Consider the following 26,224-nt stretch of genomic DNA (forward strand, 5'->3'; position numbering starts at 1 on the left):
AAGCCTTTGCTTCCCCTACTGGCCTACATATCCAGATACACCTGGATTTCCTGGTTTGGGGCCATGAGGGCCACAGCAGTCTTGGATTTTAGTCTATAAATGAGGCCATGACATCAGTTGAAAGAGCCAGATGCAAATTTGCAAAGGGTCCCAGTCCTGGCTCATGCTACTTGCCTCCTGTTTACTGGTGGTGTCCTCCGTTCCACACCCCAAAGTCCCAATTCTATCACTTCTCACCCGTTTTCTATATCATACTTCCAGTCCCCCCAAATAAGATCATTGCTGCCCCTTAAACTCACCAAGCCACTCACATGCCCTTGCCCTGCTGTTCTCTGAGCTGCAATGCCTCACCCCGCTCACCACAACCTCCCACTGCTGCTCAGCGTTTATCATCTGATCCATTTGGACAGAACTTGTACCTGGCCCTGCTGACTCACAGGGCAAAGCAGAGCTGCTGGAATTTCCCTCAGAGAGTCACTGCAGAGGTGAAAGAGAACTCACTGGGGTGATAAGTTTAGATTTTCAAAAAGCCCACAGCCAGGTTGTTTAAAAAGGTCTTGAAAAACAGAAATTACTCTAAGGAACTGACCTCAAAAGAGGAAATACATGGGCATACACAGGGCCATCTTGGAGCCTAAAGCCTAGACCCAGAGCTGCCTAGTAGGAAGGCAGATTTCACTGCCACTCTCCTTCAGGCAGTACTGCATCAGAAAAAGTGAGCCTTGGGCCTCCTTGGTGGCACAGGGGTTAAAGACTGCGCTATCAGGCTGTTGGCAGCCACCACAGCAGAGATCGAGCCCCAGCCAGCCAGGGAGCAACCCACATGGTGCATCAGACCTCTCCTGACTCACCCTCTGCTCCCCTCAGCAGTGTGTTCAGTCAGTCTGCCTATTCTGTTCCCCACTCTGTCTCTGGTGAATCCTCTCACCCCCCACACTTCTGGTCTGTAGCCCACCTCTTGTATGCATAAATAAATAAATCTTAAAAAAAAACACACAAAAAAAGTGAGCTTGGTTTTAGGGTGAGATCCTGAGAGGTGGAAGGTAGACTAGGTGACAAGCCTCCAGGGATCTCCCGGCATGGGTCACTTCATGTGAGGGAGTGCTGGGGAGAACAACAGGGCCCAGAGTTGCCAGCCACTGCCACACAAGAGTCTGTGATTTATGGCACTGCACAGGCTTCTGTGCTCTGTGGGAGCACGGCCGGGGTGGGTGGGGTGGGGTCAGGGTCCCCCTGCTCACCAGGGAATGGTGGATGCACAGGGAGGGGGAGGAGCATCAGGAAAGGCTTCCTGGGGGAGATGGCACTTGAGTTTCATCTGGAAGGAGAAACAGGAATTATGGGAAGGAAGATGGGGAAGAGATGGGGAGAATGGGTCTCAGGGCAAGCAAAGGGCATACATGAGCAAAGGCAGAGGTGTGACAGCCAGGACATCTGCAAACACCAGGATCACAGGGCCTGCAAGGGGTGGCCGTAGCCATAGATAGAGGATGAGGAGTTTCAAGCACAGTGTGACATATTCAAGTCCTGTATTCAGCAGAGATGTGGAAGGTAGACTAAAGAGCATTGGCTTGGGATCAGGGAGAGCAGCTGGAAGCAATGGCATTTGGATCTAGGAAAAGGGGGTGGATGAGGGTGTCAACTTAGGTGACTAACTTGTCCTGATGTGTTTGGAACTTTCCTGTTTTTACCACTTAGTGCCAGGCTACTTGGGACAGCCAATCATCCTAGCTAGACCAGAAGGAGACCCGAGAGGAAGGGAGATTTGAGAAGTGTTTAAGAGAGACAACCAGCAGGACATGGGGCCATAAGGAAGAGGAGGCATCTGAGATGACTCCCAGATTTCAAGCAGGTTTCCAGGTATCTGACTGGTGAATGACAGTGCCACTAAAATGAGAGACACAGGGGAGGAAGGGATGGAATAAAAACAACGGTTAACACATACCTAGCTCTGACTTGGGCAGGCACTCTCTAAGCTGTAAAGTTCCCTCAAGAGATTCTGAGCTGCTAACCTTTGGTTTAGGACTACACATTTACACTGTCTGCATGGCTCAAAATTTTTGAGCCAAAAAATTAAGTAGATATAGGCTCCTGGACTGATACCATCACTGAGGCACTTAGCAAAGGCAAACACACAATCTCTCTAGAAGGATGTTTTCCACTCAGGTTTCCCATAGATAAAACGATAATGAAGATGAGCTCATAGTTGAGGATACATACAAGGAACTAAATGACCATGCACTTTGTGGACCTAATAAATGGAAGGATCAGGCTCTCAGTAATTATAGTGTAATTACATAAATCAGACTATTAGATAAAATATTTAAAATGAATAAAGAGATATGAGAAGGAACAAAAACCATGGGAAATGAACAATATTCCTTTTAAAAGGCATATCATTTTCATTGATTTTAAAACTCCCCCAACCACATTTTAACATCTATGAAATTAGTAAGTATTTTGCAACTATAAGATAAGAAAGCATTGTTCATGAAGTTTAGGAGGCATTGTTTCTTAGCGTAATATAAAATGATATGTCTTTAATTTGATGAAATATAATATTTGAAAAAGAAGCAAACATATGGACTGTATACTCATACCAGAGGCAGAAATCACCAAAGGAAAATTCTGTGTATTTTTCGGTATTAAAATATAAATCTATCTTAGATAAAAAAATCATAAAAACATTAAAAAGTTGATTCACAGACCAGGCGCGCAGGGAGTACGTCCCGCACCGCCATTTTAGAACAGGGACATTTCTCCAGTAAAGACTGCCTGAAACCAGCAGAAGGCTCCGGAGGAGCCAGAGGTGAGCTGGGAAGTTCGGCCACCCCAGGCCCCTTCTAGCCTGCAGTCCCAGCCCAGAGGGGGAGTGGGAACCCACCACTGGGGCAGACCAGGTGCGCAGGGGAGCATGTCCCCACATCGGCATTTTAGAACAGGGACCTTTCTTCAGTAAAGACTGCTTGAAACCGACAGATGGCTCCTGGAGGAGCCAGAGGGGAGCGGAGAAGTTCACCCAAGATGCCGGCCAGTCCCAGCAACACAGTGTCCCAATGCATATGGCAAATTAGAAAACAGACAGTAGGGAGTGGAAGAACCACACACAACCCAGCAACTCCTCAGGAAAAAAGCACACCACAGAAAGAAAACCACCCCCTGGATTGCAACAACAGTAACTTGGAAAAACTTCTGAACCTTCCAGAAAGAGAATTTAAAATTGCCATGATTAAAAAACTGACAGAAGTCATAAAGGAAAACAATGATAAGGGAAAAATAATCAACGATTAGAAGAATGAAATTGAGTCCCTAAAGGGGTAAGTAAAAGAAATGCAGGAGATCAAAGAATTAATGGAGGCACTAAAGAACTCTGGGAAAAGCAATGAAAGCAGAAATAGATGAAATGGAAGAACGACTAAGTACTCTTGAAGACACATAAATAAAAAGATACAACACAGAAAAGGAAAGAGAAGTACGAAGGAAAAAGACAGAAGAAAGACTTCGGGAACTATCTGACTCCATGAGGAAAGGAAATATAAGAGTTATAGGAATCCCAGAAGGAGAGGAGAGAGATGTAGGAACAGAGAAAATATTCATGGATATAATTGAAGAGAACTTCCCAAACACGAAAAAGGAGCTGAAAATTGATATACAAGAAGCAAGAAGAACACCAAACTTCCACGACAAAAGGAAAAACACAGCAAGACACATAATAGTAAAGCTCCCAAGAATCCAAGACAAGGAAAAAAATAATGAAGGTGACAAGAGGGAAGAAACAGATAACATTCAAAGGGAAACCAATCAGGCTGACATCAGACTTCTCCAAAGAAACACTACAGGCAAGGAGAGAGTGGAGGGACATAGTCAACAGACTCCAAGAAAACAGATGCCAACCAAGAATACTCTATCCTGCAAAGCTCTCCTTCTTCTATGAAGAAAGAATAAGGACCTTCCCAGACAAACAGAAACTCTGGAATTTCATTACAACTAAACCCCCACTCCAAAAAATACTACAAGGAGTCCTAAAGCCAGAACCTCAGAGGGACGAATTACAATGAAAGAAGGCCAAAAAAAAAAAAAAAGTTATTAAAAGAAAAAATAAATAAAATCAAAGGAAAGACAAACACAATGGCAAATACAGATGCTAACATATCAATATTAACTCTAAATGTAAATGGACTAAACTCTTCAATAAAAAGACACAGAGTCGCAGGCTGGATTAAGAAACAAAACCCAACCTTTTGCTGTCTCCAGGAAACACATTTAGCTACAAAAGATAAAAATAGACTCAAAGTTAAAGGATGGAAAACAATCCTACAAGCAAATGGACCAAAAAAGAAAGCAGGAACAGCTATACTTATATCAGATAAAACAGATTTCAAACTCAAAAAGGTAAAAAGAGACCCCAATGGTCACTACATTGTGATCAAGGGGACAATACTTCAAGAAGAAATAACACTCATTAACATATATTCACCAAATGAAGGAGCACCAATATATATCAGACAACTATTGTCGTCTCTGAAAACAGACATCAGAGAAAACACATACGTAGTGGGAGACTTCAACACACCACTATCAACAATGGATAGATCAATGAGACAAAAAATAAGTAAAGACACTAAGCTCTAAATAAGGATCTAGAGTGCTTGGGCTTAACAGACATCTATAGAACACTAAACCCAAAAAAATCTGAGTACACATTTTTCTCAAGTGCGCGTGGATCATTCTCCAGGATCAATCACATACTGGGACACAAGACAAACATCAACAGATACACCAAGATTGTAATCATACCAACCATCTTTTCTGACCATGAAGGCATCAAACTAGAAATAAACCATAAAAAGAAGGCAAGGAACACTCCTACCTCATGGAGATTGAAAATCACACTTCTGGAAGACCACTGGACTAACGAGGAGATCAAAGAAGAAATTAAAAAATTCTTTGAATTGAATGACAAGGAGGACACCAATTTCCTAAATGTATGGGATGCAGCAAAAGCAGTAAAAAGAGGAAAATATATAGCAAAAGAGGCTCACATCAAGAAACAAGAAAGAACTCAAAGAAACAACCTAATCTTGAAGCTCAAAGATCTAGAAAAAGAACAACAACAACAACAAAAAAACCCAAAACCAGTAGAAGAAAAGAAATAATAAAAACCAAAGCAGAAATAAATGAATTCGAAACTAAAAAGACAATCCAAAGGATCAATGAAACCAACAGCTGGTTCTTCGAAAAAAATAAATAAAATAGACAAACCCCTAGCCAGACTCATGAAGGAAAAAAGGGAGAAAGCACAAATAAACAGGATCATAAAAGAAAGAGGAGAAATCACAACGGACACGGCAGAAATCAAAAGAATAATCAGTAACTACTATGAACAGTTATATGGAAACAAGTTCAACAATCTAGAGGAGATGGACAAATTCCTACAACTCTACAATCACTCAAAGCTAGATAAAGAAGAAATAGAACACCTAAACAGACCAATTACAAGCAGCGAAATTGAAATGGTAATCAAAAACCTCCCCAAAAACAAAAGCCCAGGACCTGATGGATTTACAAATGAATTCTACCAAACATTCAGAGACGAATTAGTGCCTATCCTTCACAAACTCTTCCAAAAAATTGAGAAGGAAGGGACAATACCAAACATGTCTGTGAAGCCAACATTACACTAATACCAAAACCGAACAAGGACAACACAAAAAAGGAAAACTACAGGCCAATCTCCCTAATGAACACTGATGCAAAAATCCTCAATAAAATTTTAGCTACCAGAATCCAATAATGTATACATAAGATAATTCACCACAACCAAGTAGGATTCATTCCAGGGACACAAGGATGGTTCAACATCTGAAAATCAATCAACGTTATCCAACACATCAACAAAAAGAAATAAAAAAAAAATATGATAATATCAATAGATGCTGAGAAAGCTTTTGACAAAGTGCAACACCCATTCATGATAAAAGCCCTTGAAATTCTTGGGATACAAGGAACATACCTCAACATCATAAAGGCCATATATGACAAGCCACAGCCAGTATCATTCTCAATGGTGAAAAGCTGAAAGCAATTCCATTAAGATCTGGAACAAGACAAGGATGACCACTCTCACCACTGCTTTTCAATATAATACTGGAAGTCCTAGCCAGAGCAATAAGACAAGAGAAAGACATACAAGGAATCCAAATAGGAAAAGAAAAAGTCAAACTATCACTATTTGCATATGATATGATAATATACATAGAGAACCTCAAAAACTACACAGAAAAACTAATTCAACTCATCAATCAGTTCAGTAAAGTGGCAGGATACAAATCAACATGCGAAAGTCAGTAGCCTTCCTATACACAAACAGTAAATCTGAAGAAGAAGAAATAAAAAAAAAATCCCTTTTATTATCAAAACAAAAAAAACCAAATACTTGGGAATAAATCTAACAAAAGAGGTAAAGGATCCATACAAAGAAAACTATAAAACACTGTTAAAAGAAATAGAAGACACAAAAAAATGGAAACACATCCCCTGCTCATGGATTGGAAGAATAAACATTATTAAAATGGCCATCCTACCAAAAGCAATATACAGATTCAATGCTATTCCAATCAAAAGTTCAATGTCATTCTTCAAAGACATAGAACAATTATTGATGAAATTCATATGGAATCACCAAAACCCCCGAATAGCCAAAGCTCTCCTGAAAAAAAAAAAAGAAGGGAATGGAGGCATCACACTCCCAGACTTCAAACTATACTACAAAGCCATAATCATCAAAACTGCATGGTATTGGAACAAGAACAGACACACAGACCAATGGAATCGAATAGAAAATACAGAAGTAAACCCACAGATTTATGGTCAACTAATCTTTGACAAAGGAGCAAAGAATATGCATTGGAGCAAAGAAAGTTTGTTCAGTAAATGGTGCTGGGAAAACTGGGTCGCTACATGCAAAAGAATGAAGCTTGACTACTACCTCACACCATACACAAAAATCAACTCAAAATGGATTAAAGAACTAGACATAAGACCTGAAACCATAAAACATAGAAGGAAATAGAGGCGAAACACTACATGATATGCACATCAAAGACATTTTTACAGACACATCACCCAAAGCAGTGATAGTAAAGGCAAAGATAAACAGCTGGGACTACATCAAATTAAAGAGCTTCTGCACAGCACAAGAGACAATAACCAAAACAAAGAGAAACCCCACAGACTGGGAGAACGTTTTTGCACACAACACTAATGATAAAGGACTGATCACAAAAATCTGCAAAGAGCTGCTGAGACTCAACAACAACAAAGAAAATAATCCTGTCAAAAAATGGGCAGAAGAGCTAAAAAGAAACTTCTCTGAAGAGGAAATGCAAATGGCCAACAGGCATATGAAAAAATGTTCAACATCACTTGTAATCAGGGAAATGCAAATCAAAACTACAATGAGATACCATCTTACACCAGTGAGAATGACACATATTAAAAAACTACCAACAACAAATCTTGGTGAGGATGTGGAGAAAAAGGAACTCTCCTGCACTGTTGGTGGGAGTGCAAACTGGTCCAACCACTATAGAGAGCTGTGTGGAGATTTCTGGACCTACTAAACATAGAGCTCCCATGTGATCCAGCAATTCCACTCCTAGGTATTTACCCAAAGGACACAGAAACATCAATTCCAAAGAGCACCTGCACCCCTATGTTTATAGCAGCACTGTTTACAATAGCTAAACTTTGGAAACAACCCAAATGCCCAAAAATAGATGACTGGATCAAGAAGATGTGGTCCATATACACCATGGAATATTACTCAGCATTCAAAAAAGATAAACACATGCAATTTGCAGCAACATGGATGGCGCTGGAAGGGATCATGCTCAGCGAAATAAGCCAGAAGAAAAAAAAAATACTGGATGGTCTCACTCATAGCAGGAATCTAGAAAACTTAAATAAGGGACCAGGAAAATGAATAACTATAAGAAAGTGAAAATCAAAATCAACAACTATGAACCAGAGAGACTCTATGGGGGTTGGGGGGCGGGGAGGAGAGGGATTGGGGTCAAAATAAGGGGGTTGCAATTGTATGGGGAATATAAAAATAAAATTTATTTTAAAAAAACAAAACAAACAAACCAAAAAAACGTTAAAAAGTTGAGAAACATATGACAAATAAGGGGTTAGTGTTTTCATATCATAAAAAAGGGATATCACAACACTAATATAGGACAAAAATAAAACAGGAGGGACTCCCTGGTGGCATAGGGGTTACAGACAGTGTTACCAAGCTATCACCAGCCTCTGCAGCACAAGTTCGATCCCTGGCCGGCCAGGGAGCAACCCACATGGTGCAGCAGACCTCTCCTGGCTTGCCTGCTGCTCCCCTCAGCAGGGTGTTTCAGTGGATCTGCCTGTTCTACTCCCCACTCTGTCTCTGGTGAATCCTCTCACCCCCTACACCTCTGGCCTGTACCCCAGTTCTTGCATACACAAATAAATAAATATTTTTTTAAAAAAGAATAAAACAGGAAATGGACAATGAAGAAATAGAAATTATCAATAAAAATAACTTACTCAGCTCCATTGGTAAAGAAAAAAATATTAATTGAAATAATGAAAATTTTGACAATTACATTTGGAGAGATAAAAAAAGTTAGTCATTGTACAGTGAAACTGGAACTCTTAAACACTATGGTAAGGGGGGAACATATGCAGAACAATTTGGTAAAATACATAAAAATTCCTACAGTATAAATGCCATTTAACTGAGTGATGGCACTTGAAAGCATTTTTTAAAAAAGTAAATAACCATGATTTTTAGCAAATATTTTTCCCTAAGTATGTTCCTCACACTCTAGCTTATAATAGGCAGAAATGAAAACTTAAATGTATAATAAGAAATCAATTAAATGGCCAATGTAGCCATCATAGAACAAATACTACATGAAATATACTTAATGACACACAGAATAATGACCCAAGTAAGACCCTACCAAGACATATTCACAATGCTTTAGTATATTTTTGAGTAAAAATGTCAAGTTATAGACCAGTGTGATTGCAGCAATCAACTGTGTAAAAACACATAGGAAAAAAAGGCTGGATGTTTATACCTCAAAATGTTAATAATAATTCTTCCTTCTCTAGGTAGTGGAATATTAGCAGATCTACTTCTTTGTGTTTTTTGCACTTTCCAAAATGAATGACTAAACTTTTGCTTATAGGGAAGGGGAGGATAAAGAAATAGAAGGGGTAAAGAGTGACCTTGGCAACATGGGGGTGACTTTCCTACAGTGGGATGGGTTGTGAGTAGAGGGCAATGGGTAGGACAGTCTTTGGAAGGGACCCCTAAGGGTGTCCCAAGAATCCAAGAAGCGAAGGAAGGAGATTCAGTGGTAACTGGAAAGGTAGCTGGGTCATGATAGAGAGTTTTCTTTTTGTCATGGAAAAGAGCTGAGCATGGTTATGGGCTGAGAGGAAGGGAATGGAGGGGGAGAGGTCAAAGCTGGAGAACAAAGAACTGGAAACAGATGGAGAAGAGCCTGGAAGAGACAGAGGAGGATTGAGTGGTGCTAAGGATCCAGTTGAGGTAGGAGGTCATGGATTTGTGATGGCCAATTTCTACATGAATGTAGGATGGATTCATTGATTCCAGAAGCACTTGGCATATCCCTGAATAGGTGGCTTGAAGTGAGCGTTTGCCTGGTGGGTGGTGTTGGGGAAGTGAGGGTGTCCAAGAACATGGTTCGGGTGTGATCATGGAATCCAAGACCAAGCCGAGCAGGGAAGTAAAGTCCAAAGGGGCCATCAGGAAGGTAAAAGGATGTGTACTGTGTCTTTATCAATAAGGAAATCCCTATAAATAAGTATCAATAAAGTGAAAGGGCAGCAGTACAGGCAATGAGGTTGAAAGGGCTGGCTTGATTAGGTTGGGCTGTTGTTTATGTGTTCCGCTGTCATTTTCTGGTCTCTGATCACCCTTCCCCTGGGGCTCCCAGTCATGCAACTTGGTTGGGTACCCAGTGCTTACCGAGAAGGACCGTCCTGCCAAGTTGGAGGACTTGACAACCTCCATCACGCTGACATTTAGGCACATGTGGTCAGTAACTGGAGCAGCATTTGGGGAGCAGTAGGTGGGCCCTGAAACTGGAAGGAAAGAGATGGGTGGTTGGGGACAGCTGTGTATGGACATCCAGAGAAATGGGAGGGTTTGCAATTCTAGGCTCGAAGAAGACTTCCATGAACCCCTTGTCCCCCTTTTCCCCATTCTAACCTACCCTTACACTCTGCTCAGTCCCCACTCCCCTACTCCACCTCCATCCTAGCCAAGTTTCAGTTCCCTTTAATCATGCATCTCTCTTCCCTGGTGAATCCAGTGTTTCTGTATCCTCAGGCATCATAGCCACCACCAAGCCAACACCTTTCTTCACCTCCTTCTGTACCTCTTTGTCCCCCCAAGAACATTCTGTTTAACTCCCCTGGAAGCTAAGAATGGAGGGAACACCTGCTCAGGATTTGGTGTACAACAGAGGCACTGAAGGAGGTAGGGGAGCATTAGTGCCAACAAGTTGAGTCTCCCCTGACTTCTGTAATAGCTCATCATGTGTACCAGGAAAGCCTGGTACACATTCCCTTTCGGCCAACTAAGGAGAGTTCTTAGATGTCATAGGAGGCTTCTAGCATCATCAGACCAGTTCTGATTGGGTTTTGTGATAGAAAATTTGGAGAAAGCACACACATTAGAGTTGGGTGGGTAGAAAGAGGTCTATGAAGAAATACAATTGAAACAATAAGAGCTAACATTATAGTTTACTATATGCACATAAATCATTATCTTTTCTTATCTCCACTTAAGAAATGACAAAACCGGTAAAGAGGTCACAAGTAACTTGCCCAAGGTCACACTGATGGTAAGTAGCAAAGCTGGACTTGGAAGACTGCCCATCTGGTTCTAGGATCTCTGCTCTTGACCCACTCACTCTGTGATGCTACCGGGAACCCAAGGCTAAGACCTGTGGCCTAAATAATACCTCTCCTTCATGGTATTAAAGATCAGCAAGGGGCCTCCCTGGTGGCACAAGGGGTTAAGTCTCAGCACTATGAGGTTATCCACAACCACTGCAGCACGAGCTCTATCCCGGGCCAGGGAGGTGACCCACATGGCGCAGGAGACCTCTCCTGTCTCTCCCGCTGCTCCCCTCAGCAGTGTGTTTCAGTAGATCTGCCTGTTCTGTTCCTTACTCTGTTTCTGATGAATCCTCTCACCCCCCACACCTCTGGCCTGTACCCCAGCTCTTGTATGCATAAATAAATAAAATAAATCTTTTTAAAAAATCAGCAAGAATGTCTTGCTGATAGTTTCCTATCATCTACAATTTCAATGCACTTGGAAGTCATTTTATCAGGAAGTAATCAAATCAATCATTATTTCTTGGGTTTCTTTTTTGTGCCAGATGCCATGGCTCTTACGAGAGCAATGATGCCCATATAATAAAAGAACGGCTTTACAGACAGAGGTGTCACAGTGGGAAGGCTAGCAAAGCCATGGAGGATTTTAGAGACAGAGTGGTTACTCATATTTGGATAGGAGAAGAGGAACAGGAGAGGATTATCACAGGCATTCCAGCCTGGCTAATATGTATCTTCATTCTGTATTTCTTGTGGAATTTTCCAGATTGGTTCATTTTTTAAAACAAAGTTTGGGTGTAAAGTAGCACTTTGTTTATTTAGCAAATGTTATTGAGTATCTACTCTACCAGGACATGTGCTAGGCACTGGGGGTGAAGTACTGAAGCAGATAAATCTCTGCCTAGGTAAACTTCCTGTTTGCTCTGAAACCATCTCCTTGAAGTATCTCTGTGGGTGATATTCCTGAAGTCTGACCTGTTGAGATTTGGCAGTCCCAGGGGAGGCCATGAGAGGAGTCGGTAAGGGACATGGGATCTGTGTGAGATTCCCTGGCGCCAAGTCCCAGCTCTGACTCTTCCTCATGGATGTGACCTTGGGTAAATTCTTTGGTTTTTTTTGCTTCAGTGTCCTCTCTGGTAATAAATTTGCTAATACTTATAATACCGATCTCATAATGTTAACACGTTTAAAAGAGTAAGTTTGACAGAGATATTGCCATAGTTAAACGTGTGCAGTGGTTAGTAATCCACATTATCAACATTTGCGTTATTCCAGGTGACCAGGGACCTAATAAGAGCTCATTTATAATTTATTGTATGCACGAGAATTGGTATGTTTTATCTTCTATAGTTTAGATGTAGATAACTGGCAACTTACAATATCTAATGTACATCTATAATTAAATAATGAGTTAAAATTAGGTCATTTCAACTCATGGTGACTTCTGTGAACTGCAGAGTACTTGCCTTGCCCCATGGAACAAACTTCAAAATCAAAAATTTCCACACAATATGCCACTAGTCTGCAGCCCCATGCAGAGGCAGGGGGGTGAGTGCACGTGGTCCCTCCACCTTCTTGCTGGTCCCCACGGCTGCAGAGGGGCTGTCCAGTGTCAGAATGCAAGCTCCACAGTTAAGAGCGAGTGTGGGACCTTTCTTTATCCTGGCAGCACCCCCCTCCACTTTACCATGTTGAGTTTCACTCTGTGGTCCGAGGGGGAGGGACATCTGGGAGGCTCGTCCAGCCTCTGGTCATCCAACCCTCTCTCCTTTCCACCCTTCTTCTTTCTCTCTCTCTTCTCCTAGCTCCTCACCTTCAGTGTCACTGGCTGGAAGGGCCTTCAGGACCAGCCCGGTGGCCCGCAGGGAAACGGTGACCTCTCGGGCCCGGTGGCTGAGTAGTGCCTGGGGAGGGGGATGCAAGGATGTATGGGGGTCCTCATGCAGGACAATGCATGCACCTCACATTAACAATCCTGCTTCCCGCCTCTGCCCCAAGAGCCCTGTCTGTCACTGATGCTCAGTAAGGGGCTAGCTAATAACGCCTTCGCGCACTCCTTGCCTCGGGAGCATGCTTAACCTTCCAGACCCAAAGGGTTAGGTCTCCAGCACATCTGGTCAGCTAGTAAAGACAATTGTTTTAGGCAAGGGACTACTTATCTATGTATAAGGTCTATTCATCTATGTATAAGGCCAGTTGCAACCCACCCATCCTTACAAAACTCTGCAAAGGCTGGAAAACTCTGGGGCAGCCTCAGGAAAAGAACATTTGGTTCCTTTGGCTTCATCTGCTCCCCACTCCCCCCAGGCCCCTGACACCTGCTTCCATGCAGCATACTCCCTGGCCACTGACCTTCTGGTAGCAAATGGAGAGCTCTGCCCCTGGAACCTCGGTCATCCCTCTTCTTCTGGGCGAAATACCTTCTGAGGAATCAGAAGAGGCTGCAAGTGGGACTTCCAGCCCTTCCCACCCCTCCCGGCTTTGGCTTCCCCTCCACACTGAGGCTTCAGCTAAGCGCTCATTAGATGGAAGGGCGGCACCCCACTGGTGCCAGCTGCCCTTGAGTTTGAAGGAAGCCAAGGGCACCTGGTACTCAACAGAAATGGGATGGGGGTTCATTAGGTGAGAGGTGAGAGGATGTTCTGAAATGGGGCTTGGGGAAACTGAGTCAGGGTGAACTTTATTTTTTTTTTTTTTTGCTTGTTGATTTTGATTTTTACTTTGTATTGATTAGTCTTTTTCCTGGTCCCTTATTTAGGTTTTCTAAATTCCTGCTATGAGTGAGACCATCTGGTATTATTCTTTTTCTTTCTGACTTATTTTGCTGAGCATGATCCCTTCTAGCTCCATCCATGTTGCTGCAAACTGCATGTGTTTGTCTTTTTTGATTGCTGAGTAATATTCCATTGTGTATATGTACCACATCTTCTTGATCCAATTACCTGCACCCCTATGTTTATAGCAGTACTATTTACAATATCTAAGCTATGCAAGCAACCCAAATGCCCAAAAATAGATGACTGCAATTCCATCTTGGGAGAAGTGTTCAATTAAAAATATGAGCAAACAGAAGGCTACTCAATGAAACATGGCTGCTGGGATCTCACCCTTGAGAAGGTGAGGTAATTCTAAGAGATAGAGGCAGAGCAGAAAAGCCAGTCATGGCAGATATCAGCATGCAGTGACTCTGATGGCCCAACTCTTTTCCAAGGACTCCTCAGCTTTGAATCTCTTAGCTTCCAACAATTAAGCTGGTATTTCTAGTTCAAATTCCAGGAAGTGAATGACATTTCAGAACATTTATTTTTTATAGTTGCTAGGCCATGCATTAGCCCATCTATGATTTGACAGGTCTTGTGGCAATCTTGAGGCACAAAATATTATTTCTTAGGCATCCGAGGATGGATTAGAGTCAGATTTTCTCAGAAGGCACTGTGGACATTCTAAGACTTGACCTGTTCAGTACCAAAGCATAGCTTTCTGAGCTATACCAAAGATAAATGTCACAAATAGGTTCTTTATAGAGTGGTGTTAAGTGCAATCATGCTAAGGACCAATATTCCTTTGGGGGACGATTTTTATTTTTATTTATTTATTTTATTTTTTTATAAATTTTATTGTTATATTCCCCATACAATTGCAGCCCCCCCATTCTGACCCCAATCCCTCCCCTCCCGCCCCCGCCCCCCTAAAAGTGTCTCTGGTTCATAGTTTTCTGTTGATTTTGATTTTCACTTTCTTATAGTTATTCATTTTCCTGGTCCCTTATTTAAGTTTTCTAGATTCCTGCTATGAGTGAGACCATCCGGTATTTTTCTTTTTCTTTTTGGCTTATTTCGCTGAGCATGATCCCTTCCAGCGCCATCCATGTTGCTGCAAATTGCATGTGTTTATCTTTTTTGAATGCTGAGTAATATTCCATGGTATATATGTACCACATCTTCTTGATCCAGTCATCTATTTTTGGGCATTTGGGTTGCTTCCAAAGCTTAGCTATTGTAAACAGTGCTGCTATAAACATAGGGGTGCAGGTGTTCTTTGGAATTGATGTTTCTGTGTCCTTTGGGTAAATACCTAGGAGTGGAATTGCTGGATCATATGGAAGCTCTATGTTTAGTAGGTCCAGAAATCTCCACACATCAGGGTGAACTTTAGAAAGGGAAACAGATGCTCACCTCTGGGGAGCTTGGCGTCTTGAATCTTTACCTTCAGCTCTGTGAGGAAGATGTCCTCTGTAGGGTCTGGGTTCAGGTTGCTGAAGATCTGGAGAGGAAGGGAGGAGGTTTGGAGAAGGCCAACTCTCTGTCAGAGGCAGCTCCCCTCTCTCCCTGTAGCCCCCAAAGCCCAAGGATGTGGGTGATTAGAGACAGTCCAGGGCAGAGGACATTCTGTGAATGCTAGATTCTGAGCTGTACCCAGTGATTACTGGATCTGACTCTATCCAGACAGCTACCCATTTATCCCATCTTCAGCTATCTAGCATATTTACAAATAGTGGGAGAAACTACTATTGAAACCCAGATTCCCTGTAAACAATATGGTGGGAGTGAGGGGACAAAAATGCACATAAGCGAAGAGTAATAGTCCCTTGTGGACACTGGAAGGCAAGGATGAAAGGGTGGGGGCCAGAAAGGAGAACTTGGCTGTCCTGGACATGCAGCACGTGCAGAGGGGAGAGCTAGGGAGAACTGTTTGAGGAAATATGGGGGGTGGAGAGGGACCTGAGGGAAGCAGGACCAAGAAGAGGTCGAGGCAAAGTGTGACAGGACAAGAGAGGAGATGTCAAAACAACAGGGAATAATGATCACTGGAGTTTTTGAAATGAGGAGTGAAGAGCCGGGAGCAGGGCTGGCACTCAGTGAGACCTTGGCCGTGCACAGTTTCAAAGGTGCCAACATTGTAGGCATCAGACACATCACAATCATGTTCAAACACAGGCAATACCAGGAATACAACGCAGGCCATGTCCACCTACCCTCCCATGGCAGCAAACGTGAGCAGCTGCTGCTTCTTAGAATCAAAGAATTGTGGTAAGAACAACTGAGGAATCCAAACATAGAATTATTCCTACTTCCTGCAGGCATCCAGTCCAGAGTAAGGTCCTGCTTTTTGGAACCCACTCCCAAATCCCCTAACGTAAGTCCAAGCCCTATAACCTCTTCTTTCTAAACCCCTTCCCAAGATGCTTCACAGTTCTCCAAGGGTTCATTTCCTCACTGCAACATGTCCAGAAATCCAACCTTTTTTATTTTATTATTTTTTAAGATTTATATATTTTTTACAAAAGCTGGGGTACAGGCCAGAGGTGCAGGAGGGTGAGAGGATTCACCAGACAGAGCAGGGAGCAGAACAGGCAGATGACCGAAATACATTGCTGAGGGGAGCAGGGGGCACGACAGGAGAGGTCTGCTGCGCCATGTGGGTATCTCCCTGGCTGGCCGGGATCAAATCTGCACTGTAGAGGCTGCCGAGAGCTTCACAGCGCTGTGCTCAACCCGCTGTGACAACAGGAAGGCCCCCAACTTTTTTTTATTAATTTATTTTTTAGTGATGTGCTTTTTCTTTTCTTTTTTCTTTTTTTAAAGATTTATTTATCTATTCACAGAAGAACTGGGGTACAGGCCAGAGGTGTGGGGGGTGAGAGGATTCACCAGAGACAGAGTGGGGAACAGAACAGACAGACTAACTGAAATACACTGCTGAGGGGAGCAGTGGGTGAGCCAGAGGAGGTCTGCTGCACCATGTGGGTCAGCTCCCTGGCCGGCTGGGGATCAAACTTGTGCTGCAGAGGCTTCTTAGTGCTATGCTTAACTCCTTGCACCACCAGGGAGGTCCTGATGTGCTTTTTTCTTACACCGTTGTAAATTTTTTGACAGTGTAGGATTTCTCCCCTCAGGTGTGGTCACTGTAGTTCTCCCACCACCAAATCACCCCTTGTCCAACACCACAGTCCATTGTGGCCACAGATGTGCTCCAGGAGCCTCTGGCTGAACAGCAGTGACCAGTGCCTGGTCTTTGAGATATTTGCATTGCTGGGACATTGACTTCCTTTACCAGCTTGAGGGGGATTTCCCATTTATTTGTTTGGTTCATGTTGTCTTGGCTTGCATTTTGGAAATCAAAGAAAGAAATCTGAATTTCTCTCTTAGGTCAAAATCAGGAAGGTGACATACAGAAGTTCTACCACTGGATGCAGAGTGAAGAACAAGAATCCAGTAAGATAGGAAGATAGCAGCAGAGGTGCCATGAGAAATTAGTTCCCAGACACAAAAATCTCAGGAGAGTGGGTATCATGGGGTGTCCCTAGAAATAAGGAATGGCCAGTCAAGGCAATGGTTGCTAGATTTTTATAAGCAAGGGACCTTCACTTGAATTCCACATGTATGTCCAAGTGTCCATGGCTAAGGTTTGCTGTGGGGATGTGAGTGGGGCCGGGGGAGGATGGTGAACAGGGCAGAAGGCATGTGGGAACAAGTGACAGGGAGCTGGGGGAGAGGAACTCAAGTCCCCTTTGTGGACATCTGACTGTGTGCTGGATCCTCTCAGAGCTGATAGACAGGACCCCATTTAACCCTGGGAGGTAGGTGTCATTAACCTTATTTTAGGGACCTCCAAACTGAGGCTCAGAGATGTTAAATAACTTGCCCAGAGTCACAGTAGCACAGCTGAGGTTTCCATTCAAGTTCTTGACCACTAGAGCAGACCCTTTGTGTACTTAACCTCCTTGCCTCAGTCTTCCCCCATCTATTTACTATTCTTCTACTCATTTGAATTCTCATGAACCCTCATGCAAGGGGGGGATTATTATTCCCATATTAAAGACGGGGAATAAGAGAGGTAGAGGTGGCTGTGATAAGCTAGCTAACAAGTGGAGGAACCAGCACACAAAACCATGAACTTTTTACTACCCCAAAATGCCTTAGCTCTACACCCAAACCCCTTTGCCTGTCCCCCAGTAACACATGACCCACTCTGATACACACACACATGCACACACGCACACACACAGAATTTATTGTATTAGTAGCAGGAGCTCCAAAGAAGAATGAAGTATAGTCCCTTATCTTGGGGGATCCATACTTTTAGTGGGGAGTGACACACATCTGCAGCTATGATAGTTAGAGGCAAGAATGGATTTAGGGGAGCCAGACTGCCATGGTATGAAGGTCAAGTGAGTCATAAGGAAATGGAGATGGGGACCCCGCCCCGCTGGCACAGGTGACAGGTGATCCAAGAGATCATAGGGACTAGTGCAGGTATAAGTACTTGTCGCCATCCTGGGACTTTTCTGCAACTATTGGAAAGGAAAGCCCTCTTCCTATCAGGGCTGCAAAGCCAGATGTAGCCTTGGAACTTCTGGTGGATGCTTTCACACCAAGATGACAGATAATGTGACAGAGAGGGAGAGAGTCCTGGTGACATTTTTGAGCCCTGGGTGGGAAGTTTACCTTGACTGTGTAGATCTGGAAATAGATGGGTTGGGTGCCCATGCGGACATAGTAGGTGATGACATCCAGGATGAAGGGGTCCACAGTGCGGGATGTGTCCAGGGCAGGAGGCTGTGAGGGAGAGAATGTCTTGGCCACCTTCCTTCAACAACTCTGAGAAGTGCTATTTTCTAAGAGAAATTCTAAGGCCCCACATGCCCTCTGTGATATACTAGCCCAACGGGTCCTTCAACATACCTACCACCCTATTTCTAATCCTAATTAAAAGTCCCATGTCCTCAGGGATCCTGATTTATTCCAATTGCAAAAGAAATATTGAGTAATTCTGTATGGAAGGCACTGTGCTGAGTGCTTGGGGCAGACAAGACGCTTGAGAATATAACTGGTGATGAAAGGGTCTGGAATGGGTTCCAGGTTTGGATCAGCTACTCTCGCCAGCCAGGTAGCCCTGGGAGTAAGACCTGATTGTCTGATATAGCTTTCAGTTTTTGTGGTATCTGAGTTGGTTTGAGAAGATAAGCAAAATTAACTAGCTAGGCTAGCAAAGAAGAAAGGGAGAATTAATAAACAGAATTAGAGATGAAAGATGAGAAATTACTACAGATGGCATAGAAAGGAAAAATATCATAAGCAATTACAATTACATGTCAATAAACTCAATAACATTGAAGAAATGGACAAATTTCTAGAGCAATACGGTTCACAGAGACTAAACCAGAGAGAAACAGAAGAATTGAATGAACCAATCACAATCATGGATATTGAAACAGTAAATCTCCCCCAAAACAAAAACCCAGGGCCAGACAGCTTTACAAGTAAATTCTATCAACGCTTTAAAGAAGAACTTATGCCCATCTTGCTCAAATTATCTCTAAAATCCAAAAGGGAATGTTCCCTAATACGTTTTATGGCAACATCACCATAATACTGAAACCATATAGAAACAAGACAAGCAAACTATAGACCAATAGTTCTAATGAACACTGATGCAAAAGACTTCATCAAAATACAAGCAAATTGCATTCGACAATACATTACAGGGACTATACATCGTGATCAAGTGGGATGTATACCAGAGATGCAAGGATGGTTTAATGCATGTAAATCAATCATCAACAAAAGAAATTAAAATCCTATGATAATATTAATAGATGCAGAGACATAATTTGATAAGGTTCAATATCCATTTATGATAAAAACCTCTAAACAAGATGGGAATAGAGGACCTACCTCAACACAATAAAGGCCCTATATCACAAACCTACAGTCTACATAAGAGATAATGCTGAAAAACTAAAAGTTTTCCCTTTAATATCAGGAACAAAACAAGGATGCCCACTCTCACCACTTCTTCAGCAATAAGGAAAGATGTAATGTGTTTTTTTTCAGCGTGTTTGATATATTTACTATTTGATTGTGGTGATGATATAACAGCTGTATGTGTGTATATCAAATTGCATTTTTGAAATATGTGAAATTTATTGTATGTCAATGATTATAGTAATATTTCAATAAATCTGAAGAATATGGGCTGCGAAGCTGCCCATTTATTCTTCAATAAATATGAAGAATAAAGTGCAATAACAGGGCCTCCCCTGGTGGCGCAGCGGTTGAGCGCTGGGCTGCGAAGCTGCCCGCAGCCTCTGCAGCACTGGTTCGATCCCCGGCTACCGGCGAGGGTCCCACATGGCGCGACAGAACTCTCCTGCCACCCGCTGCTCCCCTCAGCAGTGTACCTCGGTCCTTCTGCCTGTTCTGCTCCCTGCTCTGGCTCTGGTGAATTCTCTCGCCCTCCCATGCTTCTGACTGTACCCAGTGCTTGTATAAATAAATAAATCAATCTTTAAAAAAAAATAAAGTGCAATAACACTAAAAGTACCACCCATTCTTTTTAGAAAGAGAAAGAATAAATAAATTTCACAAGCAACTATTGCTTTACAGTTTACAATGTACTGTCATTTTTTTGTAATTTTTTATTGTATTATTTTTAATTGCGATAGTAACAGTTGAATCATGAGAAAAATAGGGCTTTTTAAAAGATTTATTTATTTATTTATGCAAGCACTGGGTATAGTCAGAAGTGCGGGAGGGTGAGAGAATTCACCAAAGCCAGAGCGGGGAGCAGAACAGACAGACTTACAAAACACACTGCTGAGGGGAGCAGCGGGCACGGCAGGAGAGGTCTGCGCTCTATGTGGGACCCTCGCCGGTGGCCAGGGATCGAACAGGTGCTGCAGAGGCTGCGGGCAGCTTCGTAGCCCAGCGCTCAACCGCTGTGCCACCGGGGAGGCCCAAAAATAGGGCTATTCATGACCACCTTGCCTATCCTTCCAGGATCTTGGAGAGGGTCAAATAAGAGAATAGTCTGAAAGCTCTATGTAAACACACAAAAGATGCTGTGATGCTATGAGGTTGGTACACTAGGAACAATTCGATTCTGAAAGTTCTCCTACTCCAATAGAAATAAAAAAGATTATTCCTACATTTTCTAGCCCCTTTTCTAGGGTATCTTTGTTTGCTTTGACCTCAGGAAAGATGAAATGTTAATATTTGCAGCAAAATGGAAAATATTTGAGGGAATTATGTGTAGTAAGGCAAATAAGAATGGCAAAATCAAGAAAGGCATGTTTACATAGTGGACAATTTGACATGCAAAATACTTACAAAAAGTAGCAGACATTGATAAATAAAGTGAGATTTCTGAAGTTAAAAGGGAGGGGAGAGAAAAAAAGAGCCAAGGGGTATAAGAAAGAAAGAAAAATAAACTTTTTCTTAAGTAAATAAAAATGAAACTCCCAAGATGATTGCAAAATGCAGTCAAATTAAAAAAAAAAAAGAATAAACTGGGGCCTCCCTGGTGGTCCAGGGGTTAAAGTTATCACCAGCCCCTGTGGCATGAGTTCAGTCTCCCAGGCAGGGAGCTACCCACATGGTTCAGCAGAACTCTTCTGTCTCCCCCGCTGCTCCCCTCAGGAGTTTATTTCAGTACATATGCCTGTTCTGCTCCCTGCTATGTCTCTGGTGAATCCTCTCACACTCCACACCTCAGGCCTACACCCAGTTCTTGTATGTATAAATAAATAAAATAAATCTTTTTAAAAATAATAAACTGAATTCTGAATTAATAAAAATTAGGAATTTCAGTTTTTGAGGTATCTGATTTATGTCTATACGTTATTGGGTAAGGACTGGTGCCATGCCCTATAGGCCCTCCCTAACCCCGTGATTATAAAGCATAATGACTAGGTATTTTAGCCAAACAAAACAGAATGTCTACGTGAAACCTGGTAGAAAGATTGGAACAGAGTTGGAAAGAAGCTCAGAGTTTTTCTCATCCATCTCATATCAGATGCTATAATATCTCTTGTGACATCATGTATGGTTTATGGGAATATTATTTCCTTCCAAAAGGTGACAATGAAGAACTATAGCCTTATGCTAATAATGCTGTCATTGCTAACAATGCACAAACAATTTCCAGCTACCAACAGCAGGGTGTACAGTAGATGTTCTTCCTACAATAGCCTACAAGTTTTTAGAAAAAGGTGTCTTTGATACACAGTTGAATGGTCCTTTATGTATATGCAGAGACATTTTCAGATAAGCAATGATTCAAAAATACATCTCCCCCCAACTTCTTCATTAGAGTAAGAGCTATAAGATGCACCCCAATCAAGCAAGCAATAAAGTGAAACAGAGAGCTCAGTAAAGTGGCAAGTTACAAAATAAATATGTAAAAACCAATAGGTTTCTTTTATACTAGGAGCAAAGCTACTCAAAAATAATGGGAGAAAGAGGCATCCACAACTGTAAGGAAAAACTATCAAACACGAGGAATAAATTTAGTAAGAAATGAGTGAAAGCTGGATGATGAAAACCGTATTCCTATACTGTGGGATTTATGAGGAGACTTAAATAAATAAATGCAGAGTTATTTCATGTTCCCAGAGAGGGTAACCTAATTTGCCAGAGATGCTAGTGTTCCTCCAAACTTCAATCAAAATCACTAAAGGTATTACAAAAAAACCTGACAACAAAATTTAAAAATTTATTTGGAAAGATACATAAACATGCACAGTCTGAAAAGTTTTGAAAAAGAAGAGTGAAGGGGTAGGTTTACTCTGCCAGATATTAAAATATAGAGTGCTAATTTGTATAGAAATGACTAGATCAATGAGAAAGAATAGGTATCCAGAAATAAGTCCAAGCATATGTAAGAATTTAGTAAAGGATAGAAGTGGTATTCAAATTGACGGGGCAAGATGGATTCTGCAATAAATAACTTTAGGACAACTGGCTGAACATTTGGAAAAAATAAAATTGCATGCTTCATACTGAATGCTGAAATTAATTGCAGATGGGTTATTTAAATGTAAAATCGGAGACATTAAAAGCAGTAAATTGTCAGTGAATATTTAATTTTGGAGCAGAGGTCTTTCAAAGCACGCCTCCAGATGAAAATACCATAAAGGGTAAAAGTGCTATCTATGCATTAATAAAAATACCCAACTTTTGTAAGTCAAAAACACTACTGACAAAATTGATAAGGCAAAGAACAAAGTGTGTGTGTGGGGGAAATATGCAACACACGAGAAGAAAAAAGGAGAAGCTTCTCTTAATGTTCCCAGAGGCCTTTGTAAACCATTAAAAGATGAGCTCCCTCCCGGGGGCTGGGGCTGAGGGTGGCACTAGATGTGTGACTCATGGAACAGGCTCTGGAATCAAGCTCCCTGGCTCCATGTGGGAATTAGCCACTCTTGGTTACTTTGGGAAAGCGACCTGAACTCTTGGTGCCTCGACTGCTTGATCTGTAAAATAGGGATACGGTGATCATCGCCCCTGCTGGCAAGAGTGCCTACTTGGGTGCCAGAGTGCTGCATCTAAGTGCTCAGAACAGTGCCTGGCACACATCAGGTTCAGGAAACATGAGCTCGGTCAATCGGAGATAAGATCACAGGAAACTCACAAAAGAAGGACTATAAGTGGTCTACACATGCCAGAATGCTGAACTTGTCTTTTGCACCGTGGTCTGTCCCAATGTAAGTGTTCTTAGCAAACTCCAACCCCAACTGGTTCCATCCTGCTTTCGCTTCCTGCTTCCTCCCACCTGGAGGGGATGTGGGAGAGGTAGGGGATGGGGAGGGAGGTCCTTGGTGTCAAAGATCAGGTGTCAAAGGTAGTATCTGGACATTGTTCCCTCCCACACCCTCCTGCCCTCTGCCCTTGCTGTCCTTACCATCTCTGCCAGCTTGTGGATGGCGGGGCACAGGGTGTTCACAGTTATCTCATACCACGGGTCTGCCCGGCCCAGGAAGGCAGCTAGCTCTCCCAGCTCAGAAGTGGCATAAGCAGCAGGCACCTGAATGGGGGACAGGGAATGTGGCAAACCCTCTGGCACTTTCTTCCAGAGGCCCCCCAGGTACCAGACCTAGGCAAACTTAGTACTAGCTTTGTGGATGTGGCCAAATCCCTTAAAGCTCTTTGGGCCTTGATTTCTACAACGTGTGAAGACTGTTTTATATCTCAGGGAGTTGGAAAGTGACCACCAGCCTCTTAAGGGGAGGGCAGAGTATCATTTTGCCTTGAGTGCTCCCCAATAAGAAGCAGAGTATGCAATAGAAACAAACATGGCAAGTGTGCCTTCACCTCCCCCAACAGATCAACGGGCTTCCACTGCTGGAAATTTCCTTTTCTGTGATCCAGGAAGCGGTTCTGCATGTGTGTGAGCAACCCTTTGAGGAGGAGAAGCTTGCAATTAATTTCATTAGAGAAGCAAAGCAAAAACCAGCCGCGGGCAGCTGCCGCCTTGAGAGAACATATCTCCGACCACTTTCAGTTCCCAGGGCCATGTCCATGCCTCTCTCAGCTCCATCTCCTAGGAAGGGCGATCCTGGCCCCTGGAAATTGGGTGGGAGGCTGCACTGTGTCCCTATGCAGCCCCTAATCCCGATCCTCCGCTCCCGACACCCCCTCCACCTCATCCCTCCCCTCCCCCTTTTCATGCCACCCCCCCTCCCGCAGCCCAGCTACCTTAGGCGCCAGCACAGGGATGTAGTAGATCTGCAGGCTGAGCCTGGGGGTGAGGCAGAACTTCTGGGTCTCTTGTTTCCTGCAAGGAGCAGCAGAACATGGTGGTGAGGGCAGGGATTGTGGCTTCACAGCCTTGGTGAAGGTTCCACATCCTTGGTCTTCCTATTTACTAGCTCTTGACTTTGGACAGTTTCCTCCATCTCTCCATGCCTGTTTTCTCCTCTATAGGCCGGCGTGTGGGAGGTCACAATGAGGATTATGAGGCTCACAAACATAAAGCAGTGAGCCTGGGCCTGCTTCTCAGCAGTGCTCCCTGCTTCTCAGCAGTGGTCGCAAGATGGAGGGGGCACCAAACTTCCCACCCCACCCTGGCTCTGCCTCCTGATCCTTCTTCACCACTACTTCATCCTTCACCAGCCCATACCAGGCCCACCTGTGCCCCACCATACCAGCCCCCAGATGCCCCCCTCAGAGCCCTACCTGAGGTTGTGGTAGGCCCTGGCCAGGCGCCCCAGCATCCTGTCGTCCCCCAGAACCAGCACCCGAGCCGTGTGCAGGCGGGAGACACCGGGCAGCAGTTCCCCATCCCCACTGGGCCTGCCTGTCCTCCGGTGCAACCCTGGGGGCACATCCCAGCTGCTGGGCATCAGGATGTATGGGGGCCATGCTCGCTTCTTGATGCCCCCTTTGCGCTGTAGCCCCCCACGCTCCATCTCAGGGCTGCTGGGCGAGGGAAGCTCGTCAGTCCCAAAAGGAAGGTCCCGCTCGATGCCACTGTCAGTGGACAGCACTGACGCCCGGGCCAACTCCAGGTCCGGCAGGAGGCCCTGCAGATCCAAGGCTTCCAAATCAGCACTGAGGCGCAGTTGGGAATGTGGGCGCAGGAAGTGCACCAGTTCCTTCCCTGGCGTGCAAGGAAAAAGCAACTGTCAGGGTAGCGAGGAGGCATTAAACCAGCAGGGCCTCACCCCCACAAGGCCAGAGGTCCTGTGTTCCTCCAACACTGCTCAGCTGAACAGAAGCCCCACAAGATGCCCCGACAAAAACGAAGGTCCCGTGGCCAGCAAAGACTGACAATTCTTGTTGAGTTCCCCAAGTAAACATGCTCAAGGCTCTGAGAAGTCCTGCAGTAAAGAAAACAGCTTAATCCAGGACCTCTGAACTCTCCAGTCCTCTTTTTGTTTTTTTAAGATTTATTTATGCATATAAGAACTGGGGTGTAAGCCAGGCATGCAGAGGTGAGAGGATTCACCAGAGACAGAGTGGGGAGCCAAACAGGCAGATCTACAGAAATACACTAATGAGGGGAGCAGCGGGTGAGACAGGAGAGGTCTGCTGTGCCGTGTGGGTAGCTCCCTGGACTGCCAGGGATCGAACTTGTGCTGTAGTGGCTGGCAATAGCTTGATAGCACTGTCTTTAACCCCTGAGCCACCAGGGAGGCCCCCTCCAGTCCTCTTTTATATCCCTGTTCTCCATGCCCCATAACCTACCCAGGACACAGGTGACAGACAGGCTTTCTAATCCACTTTCCTATCCCTGGGGAAACTGAGGCCCATAGAGAACAGAGCCTAGGGTGACCCAGTTCACCAGTCAAGCACCTCCCATTTCAACCTTAACCCTTTTCCTCCCATCTCCCTTGGTAAGAGCCAGGGGAACAGTGAGACAGCAACCCCAGTGTGGAGGTGCATGTGAGACAAGGGCATTTCTCTGGCAGACCTCCCAGGCCCAGGAACCATATCTTTTTGTGACTGCTTCCCTCTTGGGACATGCACTGTGCACTGGTGTCATCAAGGCAGGTGAGGCCAGTGGCTAATGCACTGAGCTA

The 26,224-nt window shown here is 43.7% G+C and overlaps 1 protein-coding gene across 1 annotated transcript in view; it reads right to left on the bottom strand.

Annotated features, from left to right (window-relative positions):
* Nucleotides 1-26,224, bottom strand: part of PIK3R6 (phosphoinositide-3-kinase regulatory subunit 6) — a gene marked incomplete at both ends in the record, with an annotated part of 38,498 nt that overhangs the window by 2,542 nt on the left and 9,732 nt on the right. Inside the window, 8 exons of the mRNA XM_084237917.1 lie at nucleotides 10,043-10,158; nucleotides 12,734-12,824; nucleotides 13,273-13,343; nucleotides 15,096-15,183; nucleotides 18,369-18,479; nucleotides 23,605-23,727; nucleotides 24,399-24,477; nucleotides 24,879-25,302. Coding sequence (XP_084094043.1) covers nucleotides 10,043-10,158; nucleotides 12,734-12,824; nucleotides 13,273-13,343; nucleotides 15,096-15,183; nucleotides 18,369-18,479; nucleotides 23,605-23,727; nucleotides 24,399-24,477; nucleotides 24,879-25,302 — 1,103 coding nt within the window. The remainder of the gene's footprint in view (nucleotides 1-10,042; nucleotides 10,159-12,733; nucleotides 12,825-13,272; nucleotides 13,344-15,095; nucleotides 15,184-18,368; nucleotides 18,480-23,604; nucleotides 23,728-24,398; nucleotides 24,478-24,878; nucleotides 25,303-26,224) is intronic.

The sequence above is a fragment of the Talpa europaea genome (genome assembly GCF_964194135.1).
Source record: "Talpa europaea genome assembly, chromosome: 7".
Classification (NCBI taxonomy): Eukaryota; Metazoa; Chordata; class Mammalia; order Eulipotyphla; family Talpidae; genus Talpa; species Talpa europaea.